General features: G+C 44.7%; 1 protein-coding gene across 3 annotated transcripts in view; it reads right to left on the bottom strand.

The window, feature by feature from the left end:
• The window catches only part of STOM (stomatin), a 214714-nt gene extending 202610 nt beyond the window's left edge, over positions 1–12104 (bottom strand). The window contains exon 1 of one of the 3 annotated variants that reach the window (XM_069609515.1): positions 11955–12104. In XM_069609515.1, coding sequence (XP_069465616.1) covers positions 11955–12003 — 49 coding nt within the window. In that variant the 5' untranslated portion in view covers positions 12004–12104. Of the gene's footprint in view, positions 1–11927 lie in introns of all 3 variants that reach the window. The other 2 variants (XM_069609514.1, XM_069609516.1) reach the window with 2 other exon arrangements.
• Between the last annotated feature and the right edge of the window lie 842 nt (positions 12105–12946).

Genomic DNA, 12946 nt, shown 5'->3' with positions numbered 1-12946 from the left:
AAGCATTTTTTTCTGATACATTTATAATAATTGTCTTTTCAATTTTAGGGAAATTGATAAAATAAACTATGAATTTGACTGAAGTATTTTTTGATAACTTAAAAACTTCCTCCCTTGCAGGGTTGCTTTATATCATGCATTTGTTCAATTCAGTTTCACCATGTAAAACCTGCAGAGATCAATATGTCGATTAGGAAATATGCAATAATGCAGGAGAGAGTTATTGGCACATACATGAAATTTGTTAAATTTCAAACAGACATGAGTAATAGACAAAGTAATAATTAGTCTAAATGCATATGAATTGATGTAATTTGAGTAAGAAAGAAAAAAAGGGAATTTACAAATGCACAGTCTAATGGATATTTGTAATTTTTATATTTAAAAACATGTATTTAGCCCTTTGGTTTACAAAAATGAAATTGGCTGTTGTGTTGTTACATTATTCCATTGGAATATTACCACAATAAAAACATTAAAAAAATCAAACTCAAAACACATAAATATCAAATATTCTCCCTTTGATTGATATTTTATTTCTATCGTGCTCGTACACAAGTGTTTCAGAGCGCGACAAGGCAAGGGAGGGGAGAAGGGGAGAACAAAACAGTGATCTTACTAGGCCCAGTGACAATGAGAACGCGCAAGTGCATGGGAGAGGGGGGAGGGGAAAAGTGCATGGAAGGGGGGCAGCCTTTGCTTGATGTCCTGTTCCCTTGCCCTGGCCCCCCTGATTATTCCCCTGTGCCCTTGAGCTCCCTTGGTGTCCAAGTCTGCGGTGCATGGACACCAAGAGACTCTGAGATTCTGCATAGAGTCTCAGGCTCTGCGGTATTCGATCCCTGTTAAGAGGCCAAATATCAGACTTTTGATGTAAATTCAGATTCCCCAAGTATATATTAAAAAAACCTAAAAAAATAAAAAAACTTACAACAGATACAGTTGTACGTTTATAATTGGCATTTAGAAAGTCCTATTTTTTTATTTTTATTTTTTAAGGGTGGTGGTGCGTTACAGACTCGTTGGTGCTTAGCACACGCTATTTGTAACCCTTAGTACCACAGGAGAAAGATATGTCCCACTGCCTTCAAAGCCAGCATTCGTCCCTGCTTTCCTGTGTATGCATTCGTTTTTCCTTCTCCCTGCATGCAATTGGACTAGCAGAAATTGCCTCGTAATTCACCCTCCACTTAGAGGAATGTTTACAGGTAACAATTAGAATAACTATTTTCCTTGTTCGCGCTAATACAAAAAGCATCCATTATCGAGCCAGACAAGGAACAGCCAAAGGCTAGTTCCAGACAGTCCAGGATTAGCATTAATTAGATTGCAGGCAAGTAGAGTGATGTAAACTACACAGCTCTCTGAGTTACGTGAGGCGTGAGTAGCTCAACCAGCCCTGTTTTTAAAAAAAAATATTTTTTACTCTAGCATGAGAACCCAACGCAACAAAACCCCTGAAATCCAGCTAAAGACACCTTAACTTTGTGCCTCTTAGTAAAGACGCCAGAGGGGGGTGTTTGTACTTCTGCTCTCTATATGGTAGAGGAGAGGCACAGAAGCCCCTGCCAAGATTCTCTATTATTGGTAAATGTGGTCGAGCAATCAAGGCCTAGCTTCTCAGGAGGTGATGCGGGCTGGTTCTTAAGTATAGTGTAGTTCCCAAGCACCCACAAAGGAATGTCCACCCACTGTATCGGTTACAACACAGTCTTTATGCTGTTTCTGTGACGCAGTTTGCTTTGAGGTGTCGGCTATTTGCGACTTCTGCCCGATAGCCAAGGTTACAGAAAAGCTTTGTGTTGCAAATTCAGTCCCTAGACCCCCCCCAACTCTCATTTCACTTAGTGTCCTCTTACCTCTCCTCCCACCACTAGACTGTTGGAATTTGGATGTTTTTTTACCTCCAAATAGCTTTTTTTCTGTGTATCATTTTCCATTACCCTCAGCTATAGCCGCGGCCATCTCTTGCATTCTTGAAAAATAAAAGATGGGACTGTTTCATTTATAAACACCCGGTATCTTGGCCATTTTAACCAAGATATACCTATCCACCTGGAGAAGGAGGCACCCTCTTGTCCATCCAATCATAAAAGCTACTGGACGTAATAACCCCAAACCATGAAAGGGCCCGTGTCAACGCTTAATGCCGAAGTTGTTAAGGACTAGGTCGAAAAACATCCGGGAGTTTGGGCTGTCCGGTCCAGCAAACATTAACCTTTTTTGTCTTTGGGAAAATGAATGGGGGAGTAGGCCATAACTGTCTTTTTTCTTAATAACTTGTTTTTTAACAAATCTTTCACCTAGGTATCTTCAGAATTATGAGCAAATCCGTTGCACAAGTCAAATGTTATTAGCAATTCATTTTTTCAGGTTTCCTATGGGAGATCGACTCACCTCAACTATAGGGTGGTGACCGCCACCCTATACATGTGTAAATTACACATGATAGGTAGCAGGCACAGTATTTCTTATTCACCAAGAGTCAAATATCATTAGCAAAGGCTAGTGGTGAGTGCACATTCAGGCCTTGGAAATTATTTAAAATCCCACTAGACCGGCAGGGCGAGTTCCTTAGTTTACATACTCAATCTAAGAGAAATGCACTCACCCCAAGGAGACTGGTGACAATAGTTACCAGTGCTTTTTGTAATATGGTGCATGTCACCATAAGCACACTTCATATTTGGTGCAATGCTGCCAAGCATGTACAGTGAAACTTGCATTTGCCGGTTTCGGCAAACAGTGTTTGCAGTAAATGCAAAATATGTTTGTAACATCCCCATACTCGCCAGCAAGGTCAAGTATCCTGCAAATGGTTTAGTTTAATTTATGGTGCGCGCCTAACCCTTAGGTATCTGGTGCTCGTCCTTCTTAAAAACTAGTCAATGCTAGTGGGCTAGTAGATTTTGCAAGCCCTGACATTTTGCACACAGGGTAGTTTTTGTATGCAAAGTAGTAACAAAGACCACACAGTTAGATTAAAAAGATGGGGCTGTGGCGTGCCATATCCCCAAGGACTTCAATGCCATATATGCATCCTTGTTACCAGAATTGCTTAGCACAGACATCATGAAGGAACACTGGGAAAATGCTTCATGCGTCGTTTCAACTGATTTCATCCAAGTGGCTTATCCCAATAAAGTTGAATGGACAGATGACTCCAAGTCGCCAGTCACGATAATAAACGATACTAAAAAGATTCCTAGAGTGAGGGGTCAGGAAGAAAACAGAGGAAAAAGTGTAAAAAAAAAAAAAAAAAGGTTTTTAACAAAAACATCATCTTCCCACTTCCTAATATAGCCGTATGTGGCATAATGCACCCATGTTGTTGGCGTCCCCAAGCCCTGGCACTTATGTTTTGTAGCAGCTTACTCGGATCAATAAAATGAAATACTAATACAATAAAATGAAGTGTAAATGTGTTTTAAGATAAGATGTGTAGTGCTAGTAAAAGAGGTCTTGGTATTTAGAAATTACTGAACAAGAAAGGGAATGGATTCATAACAAACGCTCTACAAACATTGAGTGGGTAAACTCGCGTTGGGAGGGAGGGACGCTCGCCCCAGGCCCCCAGCACTTTCAGATGAGGCAGAGTCCTGGGTCTGTGCAGTAGGGGGATTGGGGAGGGTAGAGGGGGGTATCGCTACGGACCGTTATGAAGGGAGGGTAGTGTACTTTTTTACTCTGGTATACATGGGGAATTAAACGCCATCTTGGATAACATATTAAAAATCGAGGCCTAGCGTTGCACTGCAGTTAAGACCGCAGGCCCCAAGGCACACATGAGGAAGTAGGTGATTGCATGTGAGAATAGGTCGTAGCATGGGCACCGGGGACAAAGGCCAGAGCTGCAGAGATTCATAGACCTTCCATTGTCTCATGTTGCCAGTGTTCATATCCCAGATAGAATGTGCCTTGTAAGGCCACGTGGGGGTTGAGAGCTCTCTGTAAAAAGTTATCACAAGAGAAGGAGGGCACAAGCCTCCGACCTTCCATGTTTCAATTCTAAGTAACAGCATTTAAATGCCCCCATCCCAAGACCCCCAGCATTCCAAAATACCAGCCAGTCCCAGACCAGCGACCATAAAACTGTTAGACCCACGATCGAGTCGGTAAAATGAGAAAGCAGGGACCACTTTCCTTCACCATAGGTCATGTGATTTGTGCTGCGAGGGGCCGGGAAGGATAAAACAATATAGCTAAAACAAGGGTGGGAAGCTTCGGGAGGGTGCCAACGTGTCTTGAATCGAGTTGTAGTTAGAAGCAATGGCCTCAAGGTCTCTTCTTAGCCTATGTCTGCAGTAACAGGTGCATGTTAGGTCAGAGATAGAGAATGTATTGTTTTTTGCTTTGCCTAACGAGCAATTAATTGTAACTTGCCTACTGGCGAGAAGGAGCCCACGTGGAAGAACATGGACAGACGAGGCTGGGACCAATGGCCTGGCATCCCATATGGAGCAGCCATTCGGATTTGCAACCTATAAATATTACGTCACGGATGGCGCTGTGTGCCTTTCTAAAATGTTGCTCGTACTACTTTTAGCAGAACATTCGGTGGCAGCAGAGCCATGCTGGGGCATTTCTCTTTTTGTAAAAAAAAAAAAAAAAATACATTGTTTTTCTTGCAAGAGTTGTGCTTGGCTTTTTTCCCCTAGTTGGCTGTATTTATTCTGGTGTGCGCGTTGAGGGGCTTCTCTACACCCCTATCCACCGTGCTTTAAAATGGTCCAAGAGATGATTAAGAAGGAAACGGTCCAGATGATGGCAGGTGGTGCGGTTTAAGGGCAGATTTGAAAGAAGGGATAGTTGTGATATTTTGTGTAGGGGGGAACTGCAATGATGAGGGATAACGAGAGAAAAAGAACAGCAGTGAAAAAAGGCAGGGAAGTTGAGTGGCGCACAGGGAGGGCAGGGAATAGAGGGACTGTGTAGAGTGCAGGAAGTAGCAAATGATTAGCCAGCCAAATAAGGGGATGGCAGGGCAAGGCTAGAGACAGATTTAAAGATATGGTGAAGGAATTTGAAGAGGGAATGGTGGTATTCAGAGAGCCAGCGGACACTGGATTAGTTGGAAGAAGCAGGAGAATAGCAGGGGAGTAAGCAGGTAGTGTGGGTTTTAAAGCTGAGCACTTTGTGAAGGTGGGCGAAGGAAGACAGAAGTAGGCCCAGAACAGAAGGTCTAGAGAAGCAGTAAATTGAACAGAGTACAACAGTGGCATTTTGGTGGAGTGCTAAGGGAGGAAGTGGATGATATTCATGATGTCTACGAAGATTAACCCATCAGTGGTTGTAGGACTGTTAAGTCACCATCAAAGACAACCACAGGGTTATGAACCTTGAGGGGATCCATTGAGAAATGATAGGATGGAAAGGTCAGAAGGGATGGGATCGGTGGTGGTGCATAGTTTGCTACGAGGTAGATCACTTTGGTCTTAGAGGGATTGCGTATAAGAAAATTAAGCACCATACAGTGGCCAACTTGTACATGACCATCAGATAATTATAGATGGAAGGACTTGGAGAGATAAGGGGCAGAGATGGGAAAAGGGAAGAAAATATGGCTGTCATCAGCAAATAGGTGGGTAGGACAACCTGAATTATTAGATTCGTTTTCCAAGAGAGGGGATCCTGGGGATAAAGTGGAGCAGGCCAAGGATGGACCCATGGGGGAACGCCCACTGGGAGATAAATGGGATCTGAGGAGTTGGGTTTCCAGTAATGGAGAATGAGCAGTCAGAAAGGTACGAAGCAATACAGGAAAGTGACGTTTTGGATGCTGAGGTGAGATCATTCAAGGAGAGAGGGTGGGCAACAGTGTCATAGAGTAGAGGGGAGTGTTTGGAGTAACAGGAAGAGGTACAGAAGTTAGAGACATGGATCAGTGCTGGTTCCGTGGACTGATGGCTTCAGAATCCAGACTTGGTTAGGGGGGCAGGAGGGGAGGGTTGCTGTGTTGAGTTGGTGGTGATTTGGTTATAGACCACCCACTCAAGGACTTTAGAGGAGTGGGCGAGAAGGGAGACTGGACTATAGAGCAATGTTGCCAGGGTTAAACAATGGCATTTTGATGTACAGTGGTCAGGCCTGAAAATGTGCACTCAGCACTAGCCATTGGTTGATGATGATGGACTCTTTGGGAGTATGAAATTGTGCATAAAATGCGAGTGAATTTTAATGTTGGGCTAGGAGCTTGCAACGTACACCTGCAGTGGTAATAATTTTAAAGTAGACAGGGGAGGATCCCACTTACAAGGGAAAGTTTAAAGAGGGTGGAGAGGTAGGAACATGAAAGGGACGCCAAGCCTTAAGTGTTTGAAGAGCAAAAGGGCCCGCAGGGGGAGGAGATGGACTGGCATTTCAGGAGAATGGATGCTAGTTCGGCAGGTGTGAAGGAACAAAGCAAGGAAAGAGTATGGGCAACAGAGACTGGAGAGAGGTTACGGTGTGTCCGTTCATGTTGATCTTAGACAAGACACTAGAAAGTTGATGGCCAATACAGGTGGCGATCAAGTGTGAACCAGGGTGAGCCCACACAGCCTGAAGGCAAGTAGAGAGACGTGGAGGTGGAATTATAGTGAGAATATAAGGTTAGTGAAGTAGCTGGACTCAGCCTGTCCATAGAGGAGAGCATGACCAGATGGGAGAGAAGGGGTCAGTCTTTGCGCCAGCATCCTAGATGTTGAGGCACATGTTGGTCGTTGGTCCTGCAGTGGTGATCGCTGGAGAGATGCAGGGTTTGGGGCGAGGGCTGGCAGAGATAAAGGAGTGAATTGGATAGTGGTGTTCAAAAGGGAACAAGGTGGTTTCATGGAAGCTGCTATGAAACCAGCAGGAGCTAATGTTAGTGGCGCAGAAGAGGATGTGTTGGGTTAAATATGTACTCACGGGTGTCTGATAATTCTCATAGTTTGAATGGGAATGTGGTAAAACGCGCAAAGCCCAACATGTATGGGCTAGGTACAGAATAATGGTGCAGATATATACACAAGATACGATTCTAACATAAAGGTAGGTAATGTTTTAATTATTCTCTGTACAGCCGACACGTGTTTCAACCGAACCAGTCGGTTTCAAGGCCCAAAATCCAGATCAGATAGTGGAGGGGCAATAGTGAAGTAAGGTTGAATCCGAAAGAATGATGCAGCAGGTATGGGGTGTAGTCCCAGGCGTAAGATTAGTACATCACGGTAGTCTATAGTCGGTATTCAAAATTCAGAAAGTTGATATAATCAAACAGGATCAATCCAAACTACGGCAAAGCAGCAGTCAACAAAACAAACAAACAGTCACTGAGAGAAAGGGAAAAAGTCCTGTTGTATGTGAAATGGCATAGTCCCATACGTCGTTAGAGCATAAGTCATTACGCCATCAAATGGCCCCACACGTTAAACGAAATACTGGGGTTAGATGCCCATGCACAGCTGCTTCAAACCCCTCCCTTTTCATTCAGAGTGTCTGATAATTCATTTGACTAATGAAGGATTACAATGATAAAAGGACAATGTTATTGCTCATCTCTCATAAATTTGTTCCAAAGGTTAGCTGTAAAATGCTCCAATTAAAAACAGGAACATTACTACTTCCACCTATGCTTCAACATTGTACAAATACCAGTTCAACAGATCAATCAACCAAATTAAGTTCTCACTTCATCATTTTAATAGTTAAAATGTGAACGGCTCAGCGTACTGGTGTTTTATTTATTACTATCGATTTTTTTTTTGATTATTTTTTTATTTTTAGTATTTGTATAGCGCGCTACAACCCACGGGCATAGAGGCACTGAGAAGAATATGTATGCAGGCTTACTTAAGGGTTACAAGATTTCTGACCTTTGTCAAAAGGTAATGATGACAAGAACACCACAGGGCTTTTTATTTGCCTACATGTAATAACTTGGTCACTAACAACCCAAACTTATAATAAGGGGGTAGGCGGATACAAAAAATACCAGATTTGACACTGAAGGTAAAACAAACAGTAAAAAACAAAAATAGAAATTCAAATGACGAATGCAAAAACCGCAAATGCTTTATGTTCTTTGTTTTACAACGAAATGCCATCAATTGTTTGCATTTAGTTTCAGAAATGTCCGTTTTCTTCGGTGTATGTAGTAGCAAGGGGGTGATCTGTACCAACGGGGTTCGAAATTGCCAGGAGCTATTTAGCTCCTGTTAGAGCGAAGAAGGGCCTGGTTAGCTTTAAACCAAGAGCTATTTGTGACCCCCCAGACAAGGGGTGGCATACAAACATAGCTATGTAATATTAACAGTGTAAGTTTCGGAATGTGTATAAAAGAGAATAAAGGACACACCTAACTGACATTTAAAGCATATAGGATAATATATAATCAACAAAAAGTTAGAGTTTGAACTTACGCACACGTTTCATTTTCTGTCCACTATGCACTAGCTCCTGGTTCTCCAGAAGCAGCCCCTACCTAACGGGTGATGCCCGATACTCAGGAACTGCTTTTTGCACCTGGGCAACAAAGCCCAATTTCGACACCTGTACCAGGCAGTTTCACTCTTTTTTGCACCCATAAACCAACCTCTCCACCTAGAATGCATCGCACCAGAAGCGCGTACGTGTTTCTCTTTATTATTTTAAATAATAATGTTGCTATTTACTATGTACATTCTAATTGTATGTTTAGCTATGATTGGGGTTTACTTATGGTATGCTCTACAAATGTATTGCTCAATGAAGGCGTTCTAGGGGGCTGACGCTTAAGTGTTCAGTTTACAATACACAAGATAGCGCTAACCTCTGATCATTTAGAAACTGCTTCGTATTGTCTGTTTATATAAACACGACAGCACGCATGTGTATAGACCGTTTCAAACAGCTGCCTTTTCTTTTTATCTGTGGGTCACAAAAGGCTAGCTAAAATGGGAGTGCTATTTTTGCATGTATACGGCATTAACGTCTGTTGAAACTGTTTTCCTCGTTTAGCCGATACCACTGGATACACTGTGCCCTTTCTATTATCGTTTAAATGGCCTCCTTATCTAATTAAAGAGGCAATTTAAAGCATCATAAAAAGGTTTAGAATATTATAGTGTGTTATGTTAACTCCTTGCCTCACCTACATCTTCCTTCAATCTGCTTTTGTTTCTTTAGTAGCCACTAGTGTACTACATAAATAAATATATATCTTTCCTAACAAAGTTAACTCTCTTCCCCCCTTCCATCTCCAGCCTCTCTCTCTCTCTCTCTCTCTCTCTCTCTCTCTCCCTCTTCATATTGTCTCATGTCTTCCCTTAACTGTTCACCTGTTCGCTCTCACAAGACCTTGTACTTTCAAGGAAGCAACAAGTTCTACACACGACCAGTTTAATACAAAATGTGCACCCTCCGTGAAAACACTGGCATTCGTAAAGCTATGACATGGCTCCTAAGGAGGAGAAAATAAAAATAAAATAAAACATTCTTGTAGTTCCAATAAGTGTACATTATTCACGGGCGGCTATACGACCGATACTGTTAAAAAATATATACGCACATACCACTGACCTTTAAAGAAGGAAGACAGTTAATAAAATCACCATGTGACCACAAGAAATGTAACATGACTGGGGAATTCTTAAATTGCGCAACCCCACTGGAGGAGAAGTTATTACAGCAGGCTGGTTTCGGTGCAGGCTTTGAATCGGGTAAGAAGTTGGTAGCGTTGATCTTTGCTCAAGGCCAGTGTCGGAGTCTGGCCTCGTATGTGGCGTTAGCCAGGTAGAAACTGACCAAAGATGCCGTACACGACAGCCCAAGCAAGTTAACACATGAAGGGAAAATGGCATGCCATGGCGAAGGAGAAAATGCAATTACATAGCAGACCTCATACAACAAGCTTACAGCTTCAGCGCAGAGACCTACACTACACTGACAGATGCTTTCCTTTGGCACTTTTCAGTGCCATAGTTCTATCGCCTTTTAGGGGGGTTATGGCCTGTTCCTAGCCCGACCCTTCTTACACTGCTACAAGCACCATCCCAATTACAGGCTGAGGCGGTCAAGTGGGTGGTGCCCCATTTGCTGTAAACACTATAGCAGGCACACCATGTTTTGCTGCTGCAACACATGGTCCACCATCCCATGTAGCACTGCCTAGAAGGCAGTCCCTATGTTCCCCTCATTGATCTTCCCTTTACACATAAAAGGAATGAGTTCCCGCCACAATAGTAGCCTCACAAGCATATAACTCACTGGCATTACACTTAATGAGTCTCCTTGAAACAATATATGCCCCACCCGCAAATACACTTAATGATCGGCCCTGCCACCAGAGCCGTCTCATTGGCATATCATCCAGCATTTGAAATGGGAGAAGCCTATTGCCTGATATCCTGGGTAATGCAATCAGGCACACTAGATTTTTACACACCCAGTCCTTTGTATCAGTCCTTTAGAACTCTCCCATCAGTCCTCCCCATAAAAGCTGACAGTCTAAGCTGTACTTGCCCTGGGAGATTTTATTCAACCTGGCTAAGCAGTCTACACAACTTTTGAATAAATATGTGTTTGTAGAAGGAGAGGGCAGAAATAATGCCTTGTATAGATTACAAAAAGGACATTTCATAATGAGAGAACCTCCCATAAATCATTGCGACTATGCGTGCTAGTGGTTCCCCTCTTCTGGCAATGGTGTGCCTTCCGCCTTCTCCTTATGCCTGGGTCCCGAGTCCATCTCTCTATGACACTACCTATTACTAGGCATTTGAATCGTTCTTCTCACGGCTGGGGCTCTGGTACCTTCCCATCGTGTTGTGCCTACTGAAGTTCTCGATAGAGTTGGGCCGAACGTTCCTACTGGCTATGGCTGGAACCGGTGGCTCCATCTCCCTATGGGTTGGTCCTTAATTCCTTCTCATCATGGCCAGCTTCCCAATTCTTTCTCCCGGATTGGTTTCCTTGGTTCTTCTCTCAATAGCCTGGTCCCTCACGCCTATGGTTGTAGCCAGACTTCTTTCTCCTATTGGGACCCATGCTTCCATTTCTCTATGACTGGGCGAATGCTTTCTGTATTACTTGCAAGGAGCTTTCTCCCTCCAGGTCTGCCTTATAATGATGCTCCTTGTCTCTTAGATCCAGTCTTCCTCGATATTGCCCAATCCCTATTCTTCCCCAAATCATACATGCTTGTAATACCTGTGTTCAACTCAAGACCTACTCTACTCCCTTCTAGTCTGGATCCCCATCCATTGCCTGTGCCCTTCTGCTCACCACTAATACTCATCTGTTGTCTTCAACAAACTGCTACTCTAATTTAGACACTATAGTTTCTTAATTTAAAAAAATGTATGTTTGCATCCCCTTTCTTACAGCCCCCCCCCTTTACAATAGATTGCTTAGTAGAAACCCCTGCTCATCCCCATTCCCCTCCACGCCCCCCAGACTATCTACACTTCTCCAGGCCACCAGTGCTCACCTCAAGATCACCATCACCGTCCAAACCCATGATTAACGTGCATGCGTGCAGGTCCAATGCTCTTGGGAGGTGGGAAGCTCAGCGGCACACCCGCATGTTTTGCGTTATGCCACGGGGCTTCGCTTTTGCCAAGACCAACTTGGCTTCTCCGGGTCACAAATGCTCCACTTCACACCCTCGCTGCCCTTTACTTGTGCGCCAACCCCACAACTTTTACACAAGGATAGCAATGTATTCTCTACTCTTGATGTCTAATTCTCGCATCCACATCACAGGACCTATGGCAGTGGCCCTGGTTTCTTCAGCCTGCGCACTTACATCCTACTGCTTATGATTGAGAGTCGACCCACAGGTGGCCACTAGACTTTCTCCAGCCTACGCAGAGTCACCCTTCAATGCACCATAACAACGTAAACAACACCGCCGCCAGTGTGAAACTCTCCCACTCTCCCCCTGTATAAACAACAAACAGCGTCGGCTCCTCCGACCTCCACCAGACCTCTCTTACTCTCGATATAGCCCACACCTTCGGCCACCCTGCGGGTCTTCGGCTGCGCGACGTCCTTATCTGCCATGTCCTCGGTTCCCCCTCCCGCCGGGCTCAGCTTCAAGGGGTGCGTGAGCTGCAGCTCCAGTTTTGAAGGAAATGTATGCAAGCGGAGGGGGGGGGGGGGAAGGCCAGGAATAAGCCGCTCCGCCCCTGGGCAAGCCTCGCATGGACTCTCCGCCTCACCACGCCTACCAGCGCTTCATTACACAGGCCTAGGCCAGCGCCTCAATGCAGCCTGGGCGGTCCTCACCACGCCGCGTGCGTGCCCTCCAGTCCAGCCTCCCCAGTCCCAGGACCCGCCTCACTGTGCCCAGGCTCTGCCACACCACGCCCCGTGCTTGCCCCCAGTCTCAGGAGTCGCCTAGGCTCTGCCTTACCACGCCTCCTGCCCACCCCATCCTGGGCCAGACTCGCCCAGCTCCACCCACCCTTCGCCCAGGACTCGATACCTCTTGGTAGTCACTCCACACTCCTTGTCTGTCCCACCTTGGGCCTTCCTCTTTAAAGTCACGTCCCTGTCTCACAAACTCCCGTCTCAGGAGCCCCCTGGCCCTGCCTCCCACAGGAGACCGAGGGTCCCAGCTGTCACTGTCACGGCCTCAGGTCGACCCCTCGTGTTCCGAACCGACCGGTGCAAATCCTGCCAAACATACTTCATCGGTTAATGCAATTCAAGTCTGTCGCTGCTTTCACCTCGACCCTCTCCCATTCCTCACCCCACGCCTAGATGGTAGAATTTGGCTCTAAATAGCTGATAAGGCTAACCTAACGCACACGCCCCAGGCCTATCATGGTATTGAATATACGTAATATAAATAAACAATACAACAATATTGCCCCCCCCCCACCCCTGCTTTTCTCACCGGGAATGTGCCATTCCCTCCATCTATCTTTGCAAACCTTTGCCCCACTGTTGGGTGACTAGTTAAAAATAAAATCATAGTAAGACTAAATAAGGCAAAGGACAA

This window comes from Ambystoma mexicanum, chromosome 8, assembly GCF_040938575.1.
Source record: "Ambystoma mexicanum isolate Mex_15411 chromosome 8, UKY_AmexF1_1, whole genome shotgun sequence".
In the NCBI taxonomy this organism is placed as follows: Eukaryota; Metazoa; Chordata; class Amphibia; order Caudata; family Ambystomatidae; genus Ambystoma; species Ambystoma mexicanum.
This window is presented reverse-complemented; position numbering and strand designations above follow the sequence as displayed.